This window comes from Gymnoscopelus braueri, assembly GCF_963280865.1.
Source record: "Gymnoscopelus braueri genome assembly, chromosome: 9".
NCBI lineage: Eukaryota > Metazoa > Chordata > Actinopteri > Myctophiformes > Myctophidae > Gymnoscopelus > Gymnoscopelus braueri.
This window is the reverse complement of record NC_137610.1, coordinates 3,197,027-3,222,945: the sequence shown is the minus strand read 5'-3', so window position 1 is coordinate 3,222,945 and position 25,919 is coordinate 3,197,027. Positions and strand designations below refer to the sequence as shown.

At 40.3% G+C, this 25,919-nt stretch overlaps 2 protein-coding genes across 2 annotated transcripts in view; both read left to right on the top strand.

The window, feature by feature from the left end:
* The window catches only part of LOC308091649 (caspase-1-A-like), a gene marked incomplete at its 3' end in the record, with an annotated part of 19,520 nt that extends 4,652 nt beyond the window's left edge, over positions 1–14,868 (top strand). Inside the window, exons 3-5 of the mRNA XM_080437311.1 lie at positions 169–269; positions 626–640; positions 14,722–14,868. Coding sequence (XP_080293437.1) covers positions 169–269; positions 626–640; positions 14,722–14,868 — 263 coding nt within the window. The remainder of the gene's footprint in view (positions 1–168; positions 270–625; positions 641–14,721) is intronic.
* A 1,243-nt stretch (positions 14,869–16,111) lies between these two features.
* On the top strand, positions 16,112–17,834 carry LOC308091648 (caspase a-like; the record flags this gene model as incomplete). The annotated part of the gene is made up of 4 exons (XM_080437310.1): positions 16,112–16,358; positions 16,543–16,695; positions 16,788–16,901; positions 17,827–17,834. The coding sequence occupies exons 1-4, from the start codon at positions 16,115–16,117 to the stop codon at positions 17,832–17,834; spliced, it is 519 nt and encodes a 172-aa protein (XP_080293436.1). The 5' UTR covers positions 16,112–16,114.
* Positions 17,835–25,919: the final 8,085 nt, after the last annotated feature.

Below are 25,919 nucleotides of genomic sequence, written 5' to 3'. Positions count from 1 at the left end.
ATTATTAACGTATTAACGTATCATTAACTTGGAAATGGGTCAGATTTTCCCCAAGCACAATGGGGAAGGGTTAAATGTGTTATACAAGCATTGTACCTTTGTAATCATGACCCTACTGTAAAATACACTACACAATTAGCCACTGATACAATTTTTTGTGGTTTCTAGCTGTGCCACCATTGTCACAGAATGCAAAGAGTTTTGAAATGTCGACCAAACTCATCCCCAGTACCGCTAAAGTCATTGAGGAGACACTAAAGGCAGCAAATGTGAGTCATTCTAACAAATATGATTTGAAAAGCCATACAAGGCATCTCATGTATTCTATAAGAAGAAGAGGAAGTCCGCACACTGTTGATGTTCCAGCGACCACAATTTATTTAAGTTTCATACAACGTTTCGACCCCTTCGGGTCTTCATCAGGAAGACCCGAAGGGGTCGAAACGTTGTATGAAACTTAAATAAATTGTGGTCGCTGGAACATCAACAGTGTGCGGACTTCCTCTTCTTCTTATGGTGTGTATTTTTGAGTCCAGCACCTGCACATTTTTGTGGAGATGTGCGTGCATCCCTTTTTGTTCTAATCTCATGTATTCTGAAATAACCAACACATTCTCACTCCCAGTTTGTCTACTGCTGGGTCAGGACCCCTTTTGTGTCAGGGCTCAACACACTGGGGACCCCTTTTGTGTCAGGGGTCAACACACTGGGGACCCCTTTTGCGTCAGGGGTCAACACACTTGGGACCCCTTTTGCGTCGCATATGCGTTCAGGGTTATACTGTGATCATTGAAAACACCATTAAAGGAACATTTCACCCCCAGTATGACTTTTGTCCCCTATCAAATACTCACCCCGTGAAACCTTAACCACCTCAACCCTCCTTTCTGAATGAAACACACCTGAGTTAAACTGCACTTTTTTCCCGTCTACTAAATTTCTTCACCAAAAATAGCCAATCTACAAGATCACAACATGTCGCGTTACAACGTGTTGTGCGCTTGTAGAATTGCTATTTTTTGGTGAAAGTTCCCCCCAGAATAGGGATGCAGGGGTTCAAGAGGTAAAATTCATAGATCATTCTTGTTTGTGTCACATTCCTCCACGGTGAATGAACACTCCAAAAACAAAGAGAATACTTGATGAATTGAAGTTAATAGGAGGCCAAGATTAACAACAGCGAAACTATATGAAAAATCTGTTAAAATACACTATCACAATACATGTTATATATGCTCAGCACCGACTTCCAAAACACTGCACAGTCAAACTGTTTATTATTCCTATGTAAAACACTTTTGGGATAAACAGTCTCATGCGCGAGCGAGGAACGCCCCTGGGTGAGCATGTTTGTGTTAAGTTAGTGTGTGATACTTTAGAAGTGTTTAAATAGTGAAGTTTCAGTGAAAATGTGGTGATTAAATTACCAGTGACACGACACAACTCAATTAGATTATATTGTTAGAGTCGTTTGAGAGTTCATGAACAGAGTTTTGATATAGTTTTGCTGTGGTTGATCTTGGCCTGCAATTAACTTCAATTAATCAAGTATATTCTTCGTCGTTGGATTCTTCATTCACTGCGAAGGAATGTGACACAAAGATTGTCCATGAATTCAAGGCCTCACAAGGTGAGTAGCCTAATCGGATTTCACTGTGCCACATCCTTTTCACTGTGCCACATCCTTTTCACTGTGTCACATCCTGTTCCCCCATCCGCCACCTTGGAGGTTCATAGCAACTCTAGCAGAGCAGATGTTCCTGCCCGTTGTTTTCTATAATAATAGTTTCTGTGAGGGTAATGTTTGTTTTCATTCACTTTGTTCACGACTTTAACAGAACAGTTAGCCTAATGCCATTTGTTCGGTTATTTGATTATTATGTCAGGGCATTGAATACGAGACATAGATTTTGACAACCACCAAATAGAAAAGCAGCGTTTGGATCATCAGTTTGAGGAAGCAGTTGAAACCAGCCACTCCAAGAGCCCAAGAAGAGCAAGGACAGAGTGGAACCACTATCAGAAAAAAAGAAAAGAAAGAGGAACTGTAACCTCAGCATGTGTAGCTCGAAGTTCCTCCATCTTCTCTGTTGTGCTGTCAAACTTTGTCCATATGTTCTATGATGAGCTTGTCATGGGCCATCAACGCCAAGCATGATAGCTATGAAGATATTGTTTTAAAGGGCAAGACCACTTTGGTAGAGGTATGGGTTGTGTAGTTACCTTGTCATAATGTAACTCCAAAGGTGGACAAGAAATCAAAAATAATTGCTCCTTATTGACTTACATTGAACGGTAAAACAGCTCTCAAACACAAGCTAAGCTGATTCAGACAATATAGAACATCACAAAATCCACTACCGTTTGTTTTTTTAAATAAAAATGTCAACTTCCTGTTGATTTTGTTATTTGAAAACCCGGACTGGATCAGTGGATCCGGATCTGGATCTTCAAATAGTAACATCAACAGGAAGTTGACATTTTTATTTAAAAAACAAACAGTAGCCTATTGGGTTTGGTGATGTTCTTGTCTGAATCAGTTTTGTTTGTGTTTGTTTACGGGCTAAAAGAGGGACTTTGAGAGCTGTTATCCTTTTAGCATTATTAGCATTAATGTTTGAATGTGCCACGTGCTGTTCACATTTCTGACTAATTATAAAGTATTCAATCAATAACAGTACAATGTACTGTAAGTCAATGAGGAGCATATTTGGAATGATCATTTTCTAATCAATGCACTAATGCAGCAATTATTTTAGATTTCTTGTCCACCTTTGGAGTTACATCATGGCAAGGTAACGACACAACCCAAACCTCTACCAAAGTGTTCTTGCCCTTTAAGAACCGTTTTAACTCCACACCACATAAAAGTGCTTGGTGTCGACAGCCCTTAACCCATGGCCGATTCTACAAATGTCTTCTAAATCCTAACAGTTCTCTGAAAAATTTTAATGTTGCTATATCGGTGGTGCTCAAAATTCATGTCAAGGACCTGCAAAATTATATGTATTTGGCCACGGACCCCCCCCCCATCTAAACATATGCTGTTCCAGGGGACCCCCCTGAAGCAAAGATTTTAGTTAAAAATGTTAGAAATATATTTAAGATTTTCAAATATAGCAGATCTACAAGCTCATAGCACTATGAGCTTTTATATCTGCTATTTTTGAATTGCCAAAGTATAAAATAATGGGTTAACTCATTGCCATTCCATCAACCTTACAGTGACAGAGGAAGAGTGCAGGAATGCCTTAACATGTTTTTTATTAATAAAGTATTCTGAATACATTATTATAGATTAGTTTTATTCCTGAATTCATTCTCTATACAATGCATAATAATAATAATAATAATAATAATAATAATAATAATAATAATAATAATAAATATAGCTGCAAGCAGCAATAAGCGGTTTCGAGGGATAAGGCAGAGACAGGAAGAGGCAGGCAGACTCTCTCCTCTCCCTCTCTCCCCCTCTCCCCCTCTCTCCCTCTCTCCTTCTCTCCCCCTCTATCCCTCTCTCCCTCTCCCCCCTCTCTCTCTCTCCCCCTCTCTCCCTCTCCCCCTCTGTCTCTCTCTCCCTCTCCCCCTCTGTCTCTCTCTCCCTCTCTCCCCTCTCCCCTCTCTCCCTCTCTCCCTCTCTCCCTCTCTCCCTCTCTCCCTCTCTCCCTCTCCCCAGACAGACATACAGGCAGACAGTGGGAGAGTGAGAGAGAGGCAGACAGGCAGACAGACAGGAAGAGAGTGACAGAGTGAGAGAGAGGCACACAGACAGACAGGGAAAAGCACTTAGGGTACCACTACTAGCAGCTTGCTAAATAACAAAAGAATGCTGCTATACTCAACTACCAGAGGTCAGGAGCTCAGTTCACTTCAGATGTTGGTTACACACTGAAGAGAATACTCTCAACCTGCCTACTTATCCCTTGAGCTGTGCTGGCTAAACCACACACTTCACAAGGCAATCAAGTGGCCTATACAGGGTGAAACTACTTGTACTACTACAAAGTGCCAATAGCCTACTGCTTGAAGCACACAAACAATACAACTATAAACTACAGACTACCACACAAGCTAATAATATAATACTAATAGAAAAGCACTTAGGGTACCACTACTAGCAGCTTGCTAAATAACAAAAGAATGCTGCTATACTCAACTACCAGAGGTCAGGAGCTCAGTTCACTTCAGATGTTGGTTACACACTGAAGAGAATACTCTCAACCTGCCTACTTATCCCTTGAGCTGTGCTGGCTAAACCACACACTTCACAAGGCAATCAAGTGGCCTATACAGGGTGAAACTACTTGTACTACTACAAAGTGCCAATAGCCTACTGCTTGAAGCACACAAACAATACAACTATAAACTACAGACTACCACACAAGCTAATAATATAATACTAATAGAAAAGCACTTAGGGTACCACTACTAGCAGCTTGCTAAATAACAAAAGAATGCTGCTATACTCAACTACCAGAGGTCAGGAGCTCAGTTCACTTCAGATGTTGGTTACACACTGAAGAGAATACTCTCAACCTGCCTACTTATCCCTTGAGCTGTGCTGGCTAAACCACACACTTCACAAGGCAATCAAGTGGCCTATACAGGGTGAAACTACTTGTACTACTACAAAGTGCCAATAGCCTACTGCTTGAAGCACACAAACAATACAACTATAAACTACAGACTACCACACAAGCTAATAATATAATACTAATAGAAAAGCACTTAGGGTACCACTACTAGCAGCTTGCTAAATAACAAAAGAATGCTGCTATACTCAACTACCAGAGGTCAGGAGCTCAGTTCACTTCAGATGTTGGTTACACACTGAAGAGAATACTCTCAACCTGCCTACTTATCCCTTGAGCTGTGCTGGCTAAACCACACACTTCACAAGGCAATCAAGTGGCCTATACAGGGTGAAACTACTTGTACTACTACAAAGTGCCAATAGCCTACTGCTTGAAGCACACAAACAATACAACTATAAACTACAGACTACCACACAAGCTAATAATATAATACTAATAGAAAAGCACTTAGGGTACCACTACTAGCAGCTTGCTAAATAACAAAAGAATGCTGCTATACTCAACTACCAGAGGTCAGGAGCTCAGTTCACTTCAGATGTTGGTTACACACTGAAGAGAATACTCTCAACCTGCCTACTTATCCCTTGAGCTGTGCTGGCTAAACCACACACTTCACAAGGCAATCAAGTGGCCTATACAGGGTGAAACTACTTGTACTACTACAAAGTGCCAATAGCCTACTGCTTGAAGCACACAAACAATACAACTATAAACTACAGACTACCACACAAGCTAATAATATAATACTAATAGAAAAGCACTTAGGGTACCACTACTAGCAGCTTGCTAAATAACAAAAGAATGCTGCTATACTCAACTACCAGAGGTCAGGAGCTCAGTTCACTTCAGATGTTGGTTACACACTGAAGAGAATACTCTCAACCTGCCTACTTATCCCTTGAGCTGTGCTGGCTAAACCACACACTTCACAAGGCAATCAAGTGGCCTATACAGGGTGAAACTACTTGTACTACTACAAAGTGCCAATAGCCTACTGCTTGAAGCACACAAACAATACAACTATAAACTACAGACTACCACACAAGCTAATAATATAATACTAATAGAAAAGCACTTAGGGTACCACTACTAGCAGCTTGCTAAATAACAAAAGAATGCTGCTATACTCAACTACCAGAGGTCAGGAGCTCAGTTCACTTCAGATGTTGGTTACACACTGAAGAGAATACTCTCAACCTGCCTACTTATCCCTTGAGCTGTGCTGGCTAAACCACACACTTCACAAGGCAATCAAGTGGCCTATACAGGGTGAAACTACTTGTACTACTACAAAGTGCCAATAGCCTACTGCTTGAAGCACACAAACAATACAACTATAAACTACAGACTACCACACAAGCTAATAATATAATACTAATAGAAAAGCACTTAGGGTACCACTACTAGCAGCTTGCTAAATAACAAAAGAATGCTGCTATACTCAACTACCAGAGGTCAGGAGCTCAGTTCACTTCAGATGTTGGTTACACACTGAAGAGAATACTCTCAACCTGCCTACTTATCCCTTGAGCTGTGCTGGCTAAACCACACACTTCACAAGGCAATCAAGTGGCCTATACAGGGTGAAACTACTTGTACTACTACAAAGTGCCAATAGCCTACTGCTTGAAGCACACAAACAATACAACTATAAACTACAGACTACCACACAAGCTAATAATATAATACTAATAGAAAAGCACTTAGGGTACCACTACTAGCAGCTTGCTAAATAACAAAAGAATGCTGCTATACTCAACTACCAGAGGTCAGGAGCTCAGTTCACTTCAGATGTTGGTTACACACTGAAGAGAATACTCTCAACCTGCCTACTTATCCCTTGAGCTGTGCTGGCTAAACCACACACTTCACAAGGCAATCAAGTGGCCTATACAGGGTGAAACTACTTGTACTACTACAAAGTGCCAATAGCCTACTGCTTGAAGCACACAAACAATACAACTATAAACTACAGACTACCACACAAGCTAATAATATAATACTAATAGAAAAGCACTTAGGGTACCACTACTAGCAGCTTGCTAAATAACAAAAGAATGCTGCTATACTCAACTACCAGAGGTCAGGAGCTCAGTTCACTTCAGATGTTGGTTACACACTGAAGAGAATACTCTCAACCTGCCTACTTATCCCTTGAGCTGTGCTGGCTAAACCACACACTTCACAAGGCAATCAAGTGGCCTATACAGGGTGAAACTACTTGTACTACTACAAAGTGCCAATAGCCTACTGCTTGAAGCACACAAACAATACAACTATAAACTACAGACTACCACACAAGCTAATAATATAATACTAATAGAAAAGCACTTAGGGTACCACTACTAGCAGCTTGCTAAATAACAAAAGAATGCTGCTATACTCAACTACCAGAGGTCAGGAGCTCAGTTCACTTCAGATGTTGGTTACACACTGAAGAGAATACTCTCAACCTGCCTACTTATCCCTTGAGCTGTGCTGGCTAAACCACACACTTCACAAGGCAATCAAGTGGCCTATACAGGGTGAAACTACTTGTACTACTACAAAGTGCCAATAGCCTACTGCTTGAAGCACACAAACAATACAACTATAAACTACAGACTACCACACAAGCTAATAATATAATACTAATAGAAAAGCACTTAGGGTACCACTACTAGCAGCTTGCTAAATAACAAAAGAATGCTGCTATACTCAACTACCAGAGGTCAGGAGCTCAGTTCACTTCAGATGTTGGTTACACACTGAAGAGAATACTCTCAACCTGCCTACTTATCCCTTGAGCTGTGCTGGCTAAACCACACACTTCACAAGGCAATCAAGTGGCCTATACAGGGTGAAACTACTTGTACTACTACAAAGTGCCAATAGCCTACTGCTTGAAGCACACAAACAATACAACTATAAACTACAGACTACCACACAAGCTAATAATATAATACTAATAGAAAAGCACTTAGGGTACCACTACTAGCAGCTTGCTAAATAACAAAAGAATGCTGCTATACTCAACTACCAGAGGTCAGGAGCTCAGTTCACTTCAGATGTTGGTTACACACTGAAGAGAATACTCTCAACCTGCCTACTTATCCCTTGAGCTGTGCTGGCTAAACCACACACTTCACAAGGCAATCAAGTGGCCTATACAGGGTGAAACTACTTGTACTACTACAAAGTGCCAATAGCCTACTGCTTGAAGCACACAAACAATACAACTATAAACTACAGACTACCACACAAGCTAATAATATAATACTAATAGAAAAGCACTTAGGGTACCACTACTAGCAGCTTGCTAAATAACAAAAGAATGCTGCTATACTCAACTACCAGAGGTCAGGAGCTCAGTTCACTTCAGATGTTGGTTACACACTGAAGAGAATACTCTCAACCTGCCTACTTATCCCTTGAGCTGTGCTGGCTAAACCACACACTTCACAAGGCAATCAAGTGGCCTATACAGGGTGAAACTACTTGTACTACTACAAAGTGCCAATAGCCTACTGCTTGAAGCACACAAACAATACAACTATAAACTACAGACTACCACACAAGCTAATAATATAATACTAATAGAAAAGCACTTAGGGTACCACTACTAGCAGCTTGCTAAATAACAAAAGAATGCTGCTATACTCAACTACCAGAGGTCAGGAGCTCAGTTCACTTCAGATGTTGGTTACACACTGAAGAGAATACTCTCAACCTGCCTACTTATCCCTTGAGCTGTGCTGGCTAAACCACACACTTCACAAGGCAATCAAGTGGCCTATACAGGGTGAAACTACTTGTACTACTACAAAGTGCCAATAGCCTACTGCTTGAAGCACACAAACAATACAACTATAAACTACAGACTACCACACAAGCTAATAATATAATACTAATAGAAAAGCACTTAGGGTACCACTACTAGCAGCTTGCTAAATAACAAAAGAATGCTGCTATACTCAACTACCAGAGGTCAGGAGCTCAGTTCACTTCAGATGTTGGTTACACACTGAAGAGAATACTCTCAACCTGCCTACTTATCCCTTGAGCTGTGCTGGCTAAACCACACACTTCACAAGGCAATCAAGTGGCCTATACAGGGTGAAACTACTTGTACTACTACAAAGTGCCAATAGCCTACTGCTTGAAGCACACAAACAATACAACTATAAACTACAGACTACCACACAAGCTAATAATATAATACTAATTGAAAAGCACTTAGGGTACCACTACTAGCAGCTTGCTAAATAACAAAAGAATGCTGCTATACTCAACTACCAGAGGTCAGGAGCTCAGTTCACTTCAGATGTTGGTTACACACTGAAGAGAATACTCTCAACCTGCCTACTTATCCCTTGAGCTGTGCTGGCTAAACCACACACTTCACAAGGCAATCAAGTGGCCTATACAGGGTGAAACTACTTGTACTACTACAAAGTGCCAATAGCCTACTGCTTGAAGCACACAAACAATACAACTATAAACTACAGACTACCACACAAGCTAATAATATAATACTAATAGAAAAGCACTTAGGGTACCACTACTAGCAGCTTGCTAAATAACAAAAGAATGCTGCTATACTCAACTACCAGAGGTCAGGAGCTCAGTTCACTTCAGATGTTGGTTACACACTGAAGAGAATACTCTCAACCTGCCTACTTATCCCTTGAGCTGTGCTGGCTAAACCACACACTTCACAAGGCAATCAAGTGGCCTATACAGGGTGAAACTACTTGTACTACTACAAAGTGCCAATAGCCTACTGCTTGAAGCACACAAACAATACAACTATAAACTACAGACTACCACACAAGCTAATAATATAATACTAATAGAAAAGCACTTAGGGTACCACTACTAGCAGCTTGCTAAATAACAAAAGAATGCTGCTATACTCAACTACCAAAGGTCAGGAGCTCAGTTCACTTCAGATGTTGTGACAGACAGTGACAGAGTGAGAGAGAGGCAGACAGGCAGACAGTGACAGAGTGAGAGAGAGGCAGACAGACAGACAGTCACAGAGTGAGAGAGAGGCAGACAGGCAGACAGTGACAGAGTGAGAGAGAGGCAGACAGGCAGACAGGCAGACAGTGACAGAGTGAGAGAGAGGCAGACAGGCAGACAGTGACAGAGTGAGAGAGAGGCAGACAGGCAGACAGTGACAGAGTGAGAGAGAGGCAGACAGTGACAGAGTGAGAGACAGACAGACAGACAGACAGACAGACAGACAGACAGAAAGTGACAGAGTGAGAGAGAGGCAGACAGACAGACAGACAGACAGACAGTGACAGAGTGAGAGAGAGGCAGTGACAGAGTGAGAGAGAGGCAGTGACAGAGTGAGAAGAAGTGAACTTGCATTAATTAACAAAGTCATGATTTTTGTTCAGTAAATTATATTTGGACTGGTTAAATTGGGGTTTGAACCAGGGACCTACAGACTTGCGGTTAGACAGTGTAAAGGATAAGGATAATTCCTTTAACAGGTCCGTTCATGAAAGTCCTTGCGGCCTTGTTTCCAATGAGGGCCTGTGAGCAATTAGGGGTTAAGAGTCTTGCTCAGGGACACATTTCATTTCATCGACACATTTGCTGGCCTGGCCTGGAATCGTACCTGGGGCAACCAGGGCCTCTGGCTCCGTAGGCGGGCTCACTAACCACTCAGCTATGGCCGCAGTACTGACTGAGCTATTGGATAGACAGGACGCTAATTACTCTAGATCACTGGTTCACATAACATTTACCAATACATTTCATGTTATTGTTTAAAAATTGCACATGTCTGAATTATCAGGGTCATGTTTTGTACAATGCAATTCAAATGTAAACTCTGATGAGTGGGGTTTGAACCGTGGACCTTCGGCACATGAGGCTAACACTGTACTGATCAAGCTATTCAATCCACAGTCTTAATCAGTGAAAAAGGAGAATCCAACAAAACAAAACAAAAGAGAGAATGAAGTACATCATACATTGAAAATAACTACTCTCAATAAGCGTTTCATTTAACAATTGCACGTTTATTCATTGATACAGTCATGTTGTGTGCAATGCAATTGAGGTGAAGTCTGCATGAGGTGGGATTTGAACCGGCAACCCTGTGGTTTCAAGGCAGATGATTAAGCCATTGGACCAACAGACCTGAATTGTTGAAAAGGAGCTCACAGATTTGGCAGACTTTCACGCAAATTGCTCAGAAATCCTGGGTTAAAATGTTTTTCAAACTGGTTAAATTGGGGTTTGAACCAGGGACCTACAGACTTGCGGTTAGACAGTGTAAAGGATAAGGATAATTCCTTTAACAGGTCCGTTCATGAAAGTCCTTGCAGCCTTGTTTCCAATGAGGGCCTGTGAGCAATTAGGGGTTAAGAGTCTTGCTCAGGGACACATTTCATTTCATCGACACATTTGCTGGCCTGGCCTGGAATCGTACCTGGGGCAACCAGGGCCTCTGGCTCCGTAGGCGGGCTCACTAACCACTCAGCTATGGCCCCAGTACTGACTGAGCTACTGGATAGACAGGACGCTAACTACTCTAGATCACTGGTTCACAAAACATTAACCAATAAAGATTTTTTTTTTCTGTCCTCGGAATGGAAACTAGTGAAAATAGTCGAACTACAAGCTCACAATGCGTTGCTATCTAAAAAGGTGTGAGATTGTAGATCGGCTATTTTCACAAGAAAGTATGTCATACATAAAAAACAACTACTCTCAAAAGCATTTCATGTTATTGTTTAAAAATTGCACATGTCTGAATTAACAGGGTCATGTTATGTACAATGCAATTTAAATGTAAACTGTGATGAGTGGGGTGTGAACCGTGGACCTCCGGTACATGAGGCTAACACTGAACTGATCAAGCTATTCAATCCACAGCCTTAGTTAGTGAAAAAGGAGAATTCAACAAAACAAAACAAAAGAGGGAATGAAATACGTCATACATTGAAAATAACTACTCTCAATAAGAGTTTCATTTAACAATTGCAAGTTTATTCATTGATACAGTCATGTCGTGTGCAATGCAATTGAGATGAAGTCTGCATGAGGTGGGATTTGAACAGGCGACCCTGTGGTTTCAAGACAAATGATTAAGCGATCAAGCTATTGGACCAAAAGACCTGAACTGGTGAAAAGGGACTTCACACACGACACACTTTCACGCAAATTGCTCAGAAATCCTGGGTTTAAATGTTTTTCAAACTGCTCAAAATTGCAGACAATCTAAGGGCGGAGCTTACTGGTCAAAGTGATAGATATGTTCCTCATGAGTCAAGGCACATGTGTAAGCAAGTTTCACGGCTGTCGGCCAAACGAGGCATGACTTTTGCCTGTTTAAAGTTTGCATTTTAAAAAAATTGCTATAGCGCCCCCCTTTGACCAATTGGAGTAAGATTGGTTTCAGTGATACTTGGAATGACCCTCTACAATATTGCAAAGTTTCAAACAAATGTGAGTCTTCATGTATGTGTTAGGGGCAGACGAATAATTTTCATAAAACTGCAATATTCATTGGCTCATAAAAGCTTAACGTTTTCACGTATGGAAAATCCGCTTGCTCACGTCTGTCGGTATAGGTCCAAAGTTCATGTGTAAAATGTTTTGTGCAGATTGCTCAAAAATCCCAGGAGGAGTTTGATTTTAACTGCTTTTCATATAATTCGAAATGGTGGGAGATCTAAAGGTCAGAGGTCAAAAGTCAGAGTGTGAAAGTTGTTAGGCATGAGGAGACGCATGTGTGTATCGAAGTGTCATGGATGTGGGTCAAACAGGGCATGAGTTGTACCTGTTCAAAGTCAATTGAGTAAAATAGCGCCACCCTTTGGCCGATAGTTGTGAGTTTCGTTTCTTCGCCGTTTGGCATAGCCCTCTACCATATTGCCGAGTTTCGTAAAAAGTTACCACGCGGTTAGGCCAGAACTGCCAAAAACGGCGGAAGAATAGTGAAAGGCAAGAGATGCAATAAGGCTTCGAGAGCCTGATAGGCCTCGAAACCTTAATAATAATAGTACAATATCACAATAAATTCCAAGCTAAATGTATCAAAATCTGTAACATGGAATAACAATATCACAAGTGAGTGTGTAGGGGTCTGTACACGATATGGGAAATGTTTTCATTTAAAGCATTGTAATACATCTAATTAAAACAATGTGGTTTCATTGACCTTAATTAACTTGCAGTTAAGACGACATACATGTATCATGTTACCATGTGTCTGAAATTCAGAACTTTTTTATTTGCATTTTAAGACTTACAGTATGAAACGTACTCGGAAACTAGCATTGTACATTTTAAATGCTGGACCTTTAATGAAATTACCATACCAGTCACTGTAGACTAGACTTAGTTAACTGTTATCTGTGAATTTCTTATTTTGGGGAATATGGAATCGCATCCATGAACATTGCCTGATATTTGCATGACTGTTTATTTATAGTTTTACAATTAGTTCTGTAGTTAAAGATTAGTCATGTTGGTTCTGTGTCATTTATGATGACAAAATAATGCACTGAAGCTGGGGTTACTAGCATTGGTAGCATTAGGCTAACTCTTCTGTTAAAGTCATCTACAAAGTGAATGAAAACAAACTTCAGAGAAACCACCATATTACAGACACTGACCATGGGTTGTCTGAAGTGTTTAAACGTCTTTGTCTGTATTGTTTACAAATAATGCTACAGCTGTTCTGCTAGAGACCTCATGGCAGACGGGGGAAAGGGTGTGTGTCCATAGTACAGTTTTTTTCTTTTTACCCCTTTTTCTCCCCAATTTAGTCGTTTTGCCAATTAATTCCTCCCCGCACACATTTCTGTGTTGTCACTGCTGTTGTATCCTACTGGCTCACCTGCCAGTGAGGAGCCCCCACCGGGAGGGCGTAGAGCCTTCGTCCTACTCGCTCCTCTCCCCGAACACGGCCCAGCGGCTGCCATTTTCTGGTGCCACAGATAGAAACCCATTAATTTTTCCCATTGAGATTTCAGAAAATATTTATATAAAGGCTCCTGGTGAATCATGACCATAAAACATTTGATAGTGTGTCAAAAAATATTTTAATATTTAATTACATTATATACTATATTTAATAAATACCCTTTTTTGCGGTTTTCAAATATGTTTTCACACAGAGCCAGGAGCCTGGGTGGCTTGGTTCCAGGCTTAAAATTATGTATATAGGAAATTCGGAAATCTCCATGGGGCAAATTAGTGGGTTTTCTATCTGTGCCGCCACAAAATGGCCACCACGGCTATGCCCTATTGTGTTCATATAGACACTCGACCAAGCTGAAAGCACCACGGCGGATTCGAACCCAGAACCTCTGCGGTGGTGGGCAGGCACTTTACCACTGCACGAGCCGAGCACCCGAAAAAGTTGTATTGGTAGAAAAAGTTCATTTTGGCAGTGAAGCATTACTTTAAATACATTGAAAATGAATTGAAACAGAAAAGCAGACTTTGGCCCTGTGAGTAATGCCAGAGCAAGGCGTTAGCTGAGCGAGTGCCCGCGATGAGTTGTGCGATGTCCGCTTCTGACGACTCAACGCCTTTCTGTTTACATACAGAGAATAGTAAATGTCAACATGGCATGCAAAAGGGGTATGTTGACCATGCGTCAATATGTGACAACTTAGGAGTGAGAATGCTAAAGATCACACTACTGCTCATAAAATGAGCTTCATTCAAAATGATCAAATCATTATTTCATAGTTTCATGTGCATTTTGCTGTACATACACTTGTGTATACGCATGTGTATATTTTATTTCATTTGTGGATCACAGAAGGATACCATTTTTATTTCTCAAACTACAGTTTGATTCACCTGTTCAAAACATTAGGTTGTAACACTGCTTAGTAAGTGATATGTTTTTGCTGTTGTTAAAAATAAGTGTTAAAAAGCTCTATGATGAGTTACTGAATGGGTACTCTCCTGATTGGACGAAATTGGCAACCCACCAGAATATTTACCCTCAAACACTCTATAGTAATGATTACTGATCAGTATATAGAGCTTTAACCTCTTAACAAGAATATGTTTGTGTTCATCAAAAAAATATCACTTACATCTCATGTAATGATCCTAATTATCTGCTGCCTATGAATTGTATTATTCAAATGTCTCAAAGGTTTACCCTGTGCTTGAGAAATCCTTTCGGAAGCGCCCGGCATTGTTAATCAACAATGTGAAGTTTGATGATCCTGGCAAGAACAGGAATGGTGCTGAGAAAGATGGAGAGAGCATGTTGGAGTTGCTCACCACCACATTGGGGTAAGACGTGAAGAGTCTCATCAATCTTAGTGGACAGGTACTGTATGCTTAACAAGCCACAAGAATTTCTCCAGTTCAAGGATTCTCATATGTGAGAATCTTTTGAGATTTGAACTGAGAGATGTAGTAAGTGACTACAAAGTGATAATAATAATTATAATATAATAATAATATCAAATAATATTTTGTCTCGTCCTTTAATTTAAACTAAAATGAAGAGAGCTTTTAGCCCACTCTTTATTTTGAATTCTACATTTTCATCTTGTCTATATTTATCAACAAAATTGCTTAATGATTTAAGGCTACTACACAACTGCCAGACATTTTGCTTCGATTATGCTGTCGCCGACATTTGTTGGCGATCGCGATGAACACACGAGAGAGAGAGAGAGAGGGGGGGAGAGGTAGAGAGAGAGAGAGAAAGAGAGACACCACTCCGCTGTATCCAGTAGGGGAATTGATGCTTTCCTCTGATTGAATGTAGCCTAGACATAAAATTAATATCTTCTTGCTAAGTAGAGCATGACAATACCGCCTGCGGGACCTGTCCTGCGGGTACAGTGGGATCCCGCTGCCGTTGCAGTGTGTGCAACTGCCGCTGCTGTTGCACACACTGCAATATCTTGCAGTGTGTTTGGGGAAGCCAGTTTCGAGCGTGAGTGGAGATCCTGGGAATGGTGAGAGGGTTTGGAAATCCAGGGAGGGGGTGGAAGGAGTGATGATGGAGCTGAGGGACACTGGGTTTGAAGAAGAGGGAGCCTGGAACAAAACAGAGGACAAGGTTAGCATGAAAGACAAGCTTTTACCCATTTCTGACAATTTATTTTGTTAAATGTATATATGCTGGCAGTAATCATAGCTATAGAGTGCTCAATAACAGGGGTCCCCCAATCACTCCAGTTATTTAATAGAAAAAAAACATTAATCCAATCAGGAAAGAGAACCCATTTATCAGCTTCAGTTTTATAGTGTTCCAGATCCAATTTGGTCTGCTATTTTTTTTTTCTTCACTTCAATTTCACTTGTTTATCCTGTGTATCCTCTCTCCTGATTGGATGGTATTCCAAATTAAATATATATTTTCTGTTTAATAAAGAGACAGACGAGGTTACCCCTCAACAAACAGAAATTATAGCAATGGTTATGGTAATATATAGTTATTTAGCAATTATTTTACTGTACTGAATGACTTAATGTGATGCAATGAGTCACTTATTGTGATATTGTGTAGTAGTGATTGACTTAATGTGATGTCACAGGAGATTGATAAAGCTGTCGAGGACTTTTCGAAAGATGAGCGTCTCGGCGACACAGACAGCGTTTTTGTCGTCATCATGTCTCATGGGGATTTGGGAATCATCAACGGCGTCAAATGTACAGAGAAAGACCCTGATGCATTCCACATCGATAAGATCTTCACACACCTGAACACAGAGAACTGTCCAGCTCTGTGCGACAAACCCAAGGTTATCATCATCCAGGCCTGCAGAGGAGGTAATCATTGGAACACCCATGTACAGTAGTTGAGACATGTGAAGTGTTAAAATATCGCAAGAGTCACAATGACCTGTCCAAAATCATCTATGATCTATTACCCTGGGCAATGGTATGACAGTTGTTTTAGAACTGGTTGGCTTTCAGTGAGTGCTGCAAAAAATATATAACATTGTTGTTTCAGCGGGGCACGGATCTTTGTTGGTAAGCGATTGTGCTGGTGGTGGTGCTGCTTCCCAGCCATCCCTTAACCCTCCAACTGACGAAGGAGGCATTGAGGGTGATGCTTACAAGAACAAAGAGAAGGACTTCATCTCCTTCCTTTCCAGCACCCCAAGTGAGTGTGCTGTGTTTACCAGTTTATAAAAAATCAGATACTTCACTGAACAAACATTTATGTGATTCCCATTCTCTTATTTTCTCCTGCAGATGAGATGTCATATAGACATAAAACAAAGGGTGCATTTCTCATCCAGTACATTGTTGAGATATTCACCGACTTTGCCCATAAGGATCACATTATGGAACTGTTCACGAAGGCAAGTATTGCAAATGACTATACAATCTGACCCCTTTGCATTGTGATCTTCGTCATATTATAAATGCCATGCCATGTGCCATCTGCTCTATGTGACATGTGAAAATAAGTTTTTCTTTTTCATAAAAGCATGACACCTGGTGCACTTCCACAGTTCTTGTTTATCCTGATTGGATGAAATTGGTATTCCAAATTAAATAATATTTTCTGTTTAAAGGGATTCTAGGTAACTTTAAGCCTAAATTTAAAGATATTTATATATATATATATATATATTTTGCATTTGTTCCCCTCTATCAGCCACTATATAATGATGCTGGGGTGTTTTCCTGCATTGAAACACAGTCCTGAAATCCGTATTTTCCCTACTATTTATGTTTTGACATCCAGGTATCCGGCTCTGTCCGGGACGTAAATGAAACGCACGCATGTGCGCGTCCGTGCGCGTCCGTGTCCGTGTGAACTGTCCTATCAGCGTCCTCGCTCAATGTTCTGTGATTGACAGCGAAGGTTGGAGTCCAGCCTGAGTGCACCCGACCAAAAACGAGCGGCAGCCATCTTTTCTGTGCGTTATTTTCTCCGCTGTTTTAAAACTTCAAAAAGCTCTCAAACTTCTTTTTTGAAGCACGGAATTTACTTTATTTACCCTATAAGATATGGTTAGGATAGAATTTTGTTGTTTAACTTCATATATGTTGTCAATTAATCATGACAGAGGCTATTTAAAAATAAAAATTCAGAGAACCGGCAGGGGCGGGCAGTGACATGCATTGTATCCGAATAAAGCAACCTATTTTCGGCATGGCCCTTTCAGAAGTCCCCCTGCGTCACTTGTCTGGTGGTCGGGGAAACGAACTGCTGATGAGGAGGGTTCGGTGGAATGGAGGGGCGGTGTTTGACTTTTTTTTTTTCTCTTTTTGATCTCTGAAGCTGCCTAGAATCCCTTTAATAAAGAGACAGACAAGGTTACCCCTGAACAAACAGAAATTAAATAGCAATGGTTATTATAAGAATATATAATTATTTAGCAATTATTGTACTGTACTGAAAGACTTAATGTGATGCCCTGAACTTTGAGAAATAGTGTCATCGAGGCCGCTCGGGTGGCGCAGTGGTAAAGTCCCTGCTCACCACCACAGAGGTTGTGGGTTTGAATCCACCGTGGTGCATCCGGCTTTGTCGGGCATCTATGCGAACACAATTGGCCCGTGTTCAGGGGAGGGAAGCCGGACGGGGAGTGTGATATATGTCACTGTACGCATTCCTAAGGGCTGGGGGCGGAGCCTGTCAGCGGGGAGTGTTGAGCGGGAAGTGTAGGACGAAGGTGGGGGCTCCTCACTGGCAGGTGAGTCAGTAGGATACAACAGCAGTGACAACACAGAAATGTGTGTGGGGAGGAATTAATTGGCATAATGACATACATTGGGGAGAAAAAGGGGTAAAAAATAATCGGCTGCTCAAAATAAAAAGCTGTGTGACTAACCTTTAGTCACACAGCTAACTAAGGTGGCGATTTTACTTTCCCCCAATTTACCAAATGTGTTTTGCATCATATCACCTGAACCAAACATGACAACAGAGAATAGGTGACATCTACACCTACTGTATGTTTTGATGGACAAGGATTACAATGATACCTATTGCTGTCGGGCCTCCATATTTTAACTTTAGTAATTTTTTCGTAAATGAATGCCCTACTTCATCATACAAGAGTGTTGCACAAAAGTAGTGAAATAGCAGATCTAAAAGCTCACAAATTGTGCCCATATCACCTGGACTAATAGCCTTCATAAACTGTTTTTACCACACAGGTCATCAGCAAGTTTGAGGAATTCGACCATGGGAAGATAAGACAAATTCCCACCATAAACAGATGCAGTTTGACAAAACCCTTCTACCTCTTTCCAAGTCACTGAGATACCATTGATTGATTGATTGATTGATTGATTGATTGATTGATTGATTGATTGATTGATTGATTGATTGATTGATTGATTGATTGATTGATTGATTGAATGTATTTCAACACATGAGAGTGAAAGGTTCAAGAAACCGACAAAACAAAACTTTCCTAAACAAAACAAATTTAACATTACGTGTTAACAAAGAAGTATGCACTTAATCTATTCTTTCCCTTTCTCGATTACTAATCAAATAACTCACAAAATGCTTTCAAATGGAACTGCTTTAGATATTTTAGTGCAAAGGCTATCTTTTTTACACCCAATTTCTAGTGGCTTTCTTTTTTCAATTAATTCATTTTGAGTAGTTTAAACAAAATATTGATATTAAATCAAATGGAATTTTAAGGAACATATGTTTTCTGTCATACGGTAAACATATTTTTTTAATTATGATCTTGTACCGTATCTTAAAGAGGAAGGAATATGCACTTACTGCTATGCAGTGGTGGAAAAAGTACTCAATTGCTTTACTCAAGTAAAAGTATCAATACTGTACTACTCTGTTACAAGTAAAAGTCTGGAATTCAAAATTTACTTAAAGTAAAAGTACTCATTATGCAGAATGTCCCATTTCAGGTTTTCAAAGCTCACAATGCGTCGCATTGTGAGCTTGTAGATCGGCTATTTTCAAATGGCCGAAATGTATACAGAGCTGAAGTGGTTAATGTATGTTTCATTGTTTTGTAATAATAATCAAAATCTACAAAGTAACTAAAGGTTTTCATATAAATGTAGTGGAGTAAAAGTACAATATTTGGATCCGAGATGTAGATGTAGAGAGTAGAAGTAAAGGTATCGGAAACTGGAAATACCCAAGTAAAGTACAAATACCTAAAGAAATTACTTAGGTACAGTACTTAAGTAAATGTACTTAGTTACTTTCCACCACTGCTGTTATGGTTCCCACTGTGTACATGTATTGGAAAGTACCTCTGTCTGAAAGTACTGTCTGATACATTTACACAGTGTGAGAATCCACAACAGTGTGCAGATATTCCTTCCGTTCTTGGACATTTTCTTTGTTATCCTGCACCCAATTGGGCCTCATTCAGCAACGGTACTTAAGAGGAGATCTCTTCTTAAACCCACTTAAGAAGTTTTTAAGAAGATTTTGGTATACTCCAATGTTTTCTTAGCTGTGATATGTTCTTAGTTAAGAACAGAATCTACGCACACTTTCTTAAGAGGATTTTTTTTCTTAGACCCATTTAAGAGGTTTTTAAGAAGATTTTGTTATACTCCAATGTTTTCTTAGCTGTGATCTGTTCTCAGGTAAGAACAGAATCTACACACACTGATGAGCACTCTTAGGCTGGCCTTTGAGTTCTTAAGTGTGATATATTTGTGCAAAAATAATTAATTCTCGAAGTTTCTTCAATTCTACAGTTGTATAATATAGGATTTAAATTACAATAATATTTTTTTTCATATCTTTAGAGCAGTGGTTCTCAAAGTGTGGTCTGGGGACCCCCAGGGGTCCTTCAGGGAGTTTCAGGGGTCCACAGCAAACGAAGAACAGTTTAATCACTTTAACCCTATTTTATCCTTTGTTTGAAAATAGCCGATCTACAAGCTCACAACACGTCCCATTACTGGCCATTTTGAGCTTGTAGATCGGCTATTTTCGAGACATTTTGATAAATCTTGAAACATTTTCCCTAGCAGAAAATATTTTCAGGTGGGGGTCTGCAGCCAAATGCATGTCAATTTGGGGGTCCTTGACATGAAAATGTTTGAGACGGGTCTGAAATTACAATCTAACCCAAACGGACCCGGTTGAGTTGAAGCCCAAGCCCCATACCTACCCCATAACCCCCCACCCAACACACCCTCATCACCCCCCATATCCCCGACATTCGCCACCCCCCCATTTTCCAGTCCCCTTCCTACCTGAAAGCCCCCCTATACCCACCCGTCATACCCATCCCCATACCCCCCACATAGCCCCCTACACCCCTCCTTGCACCACCATATCACCCACCACACCCCTATTTCCACCCCATTACATACCAAGCAGCTGCTACCTTAAAGACCCTCCATATCCACCCACCAGCTTTCAGTAATAAAATGTTTTATATCCACTACTAATGCTACTCCTGAACATGAAATATGGATAACATTTTTAACAGCTAATTTCAGCAAATGTACATTGATGTCTAGTGGTGATATGTTGATTAATGTGAGAGAAATAATAAAATACATTCATTAATTAAATACAATAATTTGCTGTTCACTTCAGAAGTACCTCCACAGAACTATTAATTTATTTATTTTTATGTTTAGAGTCTGGTGTTCCACCATCTGTAGACTTATAGTTTAGGTATTCTTTACTTAATTCTCTCAATTTTATTTGTGTGTGTGATTTCCTGTGATTTCTGTGTGCAGCAATCACACACAGGTGTGACTGCAGGCAGAGCCATGCAGTCATGCCTTATATGGGGATTGGTGGGGCGGCTCCCTATGGTAATTAGGATGAACTGGCACACCCCTTCAAGTTACGAGGATTGGGATTCATCATCATCAAGAACATAGTTACGAACAATTCTGCCTTTTAAGAACGTTTCATGAATCTGACACAACTTCTCTTAGGAATTCACTTAGGGAGAAATGTAAGAGGAAACATTAGGAACTTATTGCTGCATGAGGCCCATTGTCTTTGCTTGTGGATGTACGTGGTTTACCCTGCCTGGACTGTATTGAACTGTACTGTACTTTCCCTGCAAATCAATGCTGAGATTAATTTCTAAATAAATAACTACTGTGTCATGGTAAGCTTCAATAAAGTTTAAGATTAGCAAATAACATCTGGTCATTGGATGGTAAGATTTTTTTTTTAAACATTTTTTGCCACATAATGTTTCAATGGAAGAGTAGGGAGAGAAGATAATGTATAAACATACTCTACCATATAGATTTAAATGATGTGTGTACAATAACGTTTCATTCATTAAAATAAGCTCTGAGTTTTAGCTTTTATTGTATTTGTCCTTGAAAACATTGTGTGAAAGTTGTGATTAAACTTAAATAAGCTTCAAAGCCAGAGATTGCCCTATATTGACATAATATCAGTGCCAAGAGAAACCCGTTGGAGAAAAGCAAAAGAGAGGCTGTGTCTGAAATCACACACTCATTCATACTCCCTATATTGTGTATATATATATATAGAAAGTACTGTACTTTCGGATGTAGGATATTATATATTTAAATCATCTGCAAAAAATAAAACAAATACATTTTGGACACTACTCGCCATTAATGTCATTCAATTAAAATGTGCCAAAGCAAAGTCTGCATTTTTCCTTTAGCACATTGCATGATTGTATGTAGGATTTGCAATAGTGACCACTTGTACCGTACTTTCCATGATGCATTGTGCGCATAATTCTATTGAAGAATAAGAGCACAGACCGGGCGCTATACAGTATTCGCCTGTCATCGCGTGACTGGAGTTGTTGACTGTGTTTATACCGTTTTACGTGTACGTGTGGACGTAAAGATGTAATTTTACATGTGGTTTCTCTTGACTCAATCCCCCATAGGGTAAAACAGGCCTATTTTGTGAGGTGGAATCTCACTGGGTACTCTGCAGTGCACTCTGTGTACTGCAACTGGAACATAATAGTTACTGTAGTAATTTAGCAAGCCATCTATTTAGCAAGTATCTATTCACATATCATTTAGAGCAGGACTTCTTAACCTTTTGTAAATCAAGGCCCACCCGGTTATGTGTCAAGATGGTCAGGGCCAATATATAGAAATAAATGTACTACATATATATGTAACATAAATAAAGGGGCATTATGATCTGAAAACTATATTGCCGTTGCAATGATTTAATTGAATATTCTGCATGCTTAAAACGATCTGAAATTAAGAAAACTGGCGTTTTAATAAGGCCTGTTATCCGACGACAAAATTCCCCTCTCAGGAACTTTGATAAGGTCCTTATGTAACCACCAAACCCTGCACAAACAGTGGCAGAGATTAGCTGCTCGCAGACAGACACATGCACGCACGGACGGCCGGACAGGGTGCAAAACATAGTTTCTGCCACACCTTCGGCCTGGCGGAGACAATAAAATGAGAGTACGGATGTGTCATTTGAAAGCTTTGACCTCCTTTGCATTTGGTATGATTTCTCCCTTAGTCATTCTGCACTCATTTGGACACAGCCAGCAACATGTCACTGCTCCTCACCATCAGTAATTGCGAATGTAATGCAACTAACATATCAGATGATAAAAATGCCCTGGAATCTTGATACTGTCAAACAAGAAACTGATGTATGCAATGAAAGTATTCCTAAACCTTGGAGCAGCACTATGTAACTTTTTTTTAATGAATAATTAAATTCATTGCATTTTGTCCAATCTGTATGATAGAGTATGTTAATACAATATAACTTATACAATTGCATTGGGGTCTCCCTGCTCTTCTAGAGACATTTAGATCATGTCAAAGGTCATGTTTTACCTAGACACAGGATCTGACACAAATGTTGACCTGATGGCCAAGATTACATTTCTCCCCTGAGCAAGCAAGCAGGCTCTATTAGCTCAATGGTAAAAATGTAAGCACATATGCTTAGGAAACCAGGTTCAAATCCGGGGTAGAAGAGGAAAGTTATATGGTGCTGCTTTAAAGTTAATGTATTTTTACCAGCTTGCAAAGCATGCTGGTCTATGAAGAGACTGACCTACTAGTCATCCATGTGTTCGACATGTGTTCAACATATTTGCGACATGTTTGCAATCATTGGCTATCCTTTAAAGGGTTAGTTCAGATTTTTTGAGTATTTTCTGTAGGAAATACTTACCATTAATGTAGTGGTTGCAAACATATTAATTGATTGCCCGAGTCCTGTGGTCAGAGTTATGGTCCGTTTCTGATAAATATGAAGTAGTTCCGGTAGATTAGTACATTTGGTGATATAGAGCAGGTTTTGTTCAATTTCGACCCCTCTGTCACATGGTACTATTTTTTGTGTCATATATTTTGTGCGTGAGTAGGCTGCCGCGGCGCAGTGATTCTGGACACAAACATTAGTACCATGTGACAGAGGGGTAGAAATTGAACGAAACCTGCTCTATATGGTAGAAATAGAAATAGTCTCCTAGGGTAGTTAATACCCTCACAAAAACATGTAGTAATCCTGGTCACTATACCGCCTCCCCCATGACAGCCGGGGCGCCTGATGGAGGGGAAGGGAACTGGTTGGAATAACGTGTTCCTTCCACGCGCTACGTCCAACCAGGGAAACTCCCCCCTGTCAGGTGACAAGAAGGTCAGTTGGCTCTCATGCCTGAAGGAAGCATGAGCTCGGCCCTGGCCTCCCTACTGTGGGGTGACAGGTGTAATACTGGTGTAGGGCTGGTGTAGTGCCCAGGATCACTTAGGAAATTGGCACCGGGTGAAAAAAATGGGTTACAAAAATCGCGGGATAAAAATTTTTTAAAAAAAAGAAATAGGTCAACAATACAAATGACGCTAGTTTTTTTAATTCATCTATTTTTGATGAGCGGCCCCCACCAAATCTACTAATCTACCGGAACTACTTCATATTTATCAGAAACGGACCATAACTCTGACCACGAGACTCGGGCAATCAATTAATACCTTTGCAACCACTACATTAATGGTAAGTATTTCCTACAGAAAATACTCAAAAAATCTAAACTAACCCTTTAAGCCAGGGGTTTTCAACTGATTTTGACCCAGGGACCACCATCCTGACTAAGAGCAACCTGGGGACCACCACTATTGTGCGTGGTGGGTCCATCATAGACCCACCCCACACAATAGTGGTGGGGTTTCATGCACCACAGGGAGCTGGAGAAAATAGCTATAATATCAATATAATATCTAATACAATACAGTGATTTTGTTTGAATATGATGGAATAAGATTAAGGATTACTGTGATTATGGTAAGTTCACATTTCATATCACACATACACACTACAGTAAGAACTCCTGTAAGTTATTAAAAGTATTTTAAAAAATGGCCAGGGACCACTTGCAATACCTCCGCGGACCACCGGTTGAAAACCCCTGCTTTAAGCCAAAGGGGATACTTTCCCTTTCATACTCTGAACGGGCGGTGTCGTCCTCTCAAGCTATGGTACTAGACACGCCTCTCGCCTCTATGCCTACTATACACACCTGCCGTCGGTTAAAATCACCGTGACACAGAGTAATATATAGGACAAAATTTAAGTAAAGTACTTGAGTAAATGTACTTAGTTACTTTACACCTCTGCATACGAGCTGTAGCCTCGCGTGGCCAGACAATATCACCCGACACACTGCGTGGATATTAGTCTGGTCCCTCTCAGCGATAGATTTTTTTCCAAGGGGCGGTTACAAAAAGATCCAAACGGACTCTATTGGTTAGACCTAAAACCAATCAGAGCAGTGCTTCCTGCTACGTCACACACAAGCGCCGGTGCTGAAATAGTACACAGCGAAAGCTAGCTCCACTCGTATTTAGTCTGGTAACCAGATGAAACTATTCTTAACACATCTTTCTTTCCAACAAAAGCTTTAAGGGCAATTGTTTGTTCGTCTGTTAGAAAAGAAATATATTCTAAAGCGTTTACTACCGATGCTATGGCGGCGTCCATCTTTGTTGTGAAAAACTGAAAATGAGTCTCCTGCATTGTACGTGATTGGTCCCTCACGACTTCGGAGGGAGAGAAATGAAATCTCTATGAGGGGGGCCAGACCTAATCTGCCGAGGGCTAAAGTGCAATGCAATTTGGAAAGGCAGATTCGTCTGGAACCAGGCTATAGGGCATAGCAGTGGCGGCCATTTTCTGGTTCCACTTCAAAATAGTCAATGCATTTTTCCCATTGACATTTCCAAAAATATTTATATCAATTCATTTAAGCCTAGAATCAAGCCATCCAGGGTCCTGGTGAATCATGACCATTAAACATTTTTTTCTGTGATTTTATTTTATTTTATATTTAATTATATGATATACTATATTTAATAAATACCCTTTGTTTTGCCGTTTTCAAAAAAGTTTTTTCACAGAATCAAACGTTTTATTGTCAT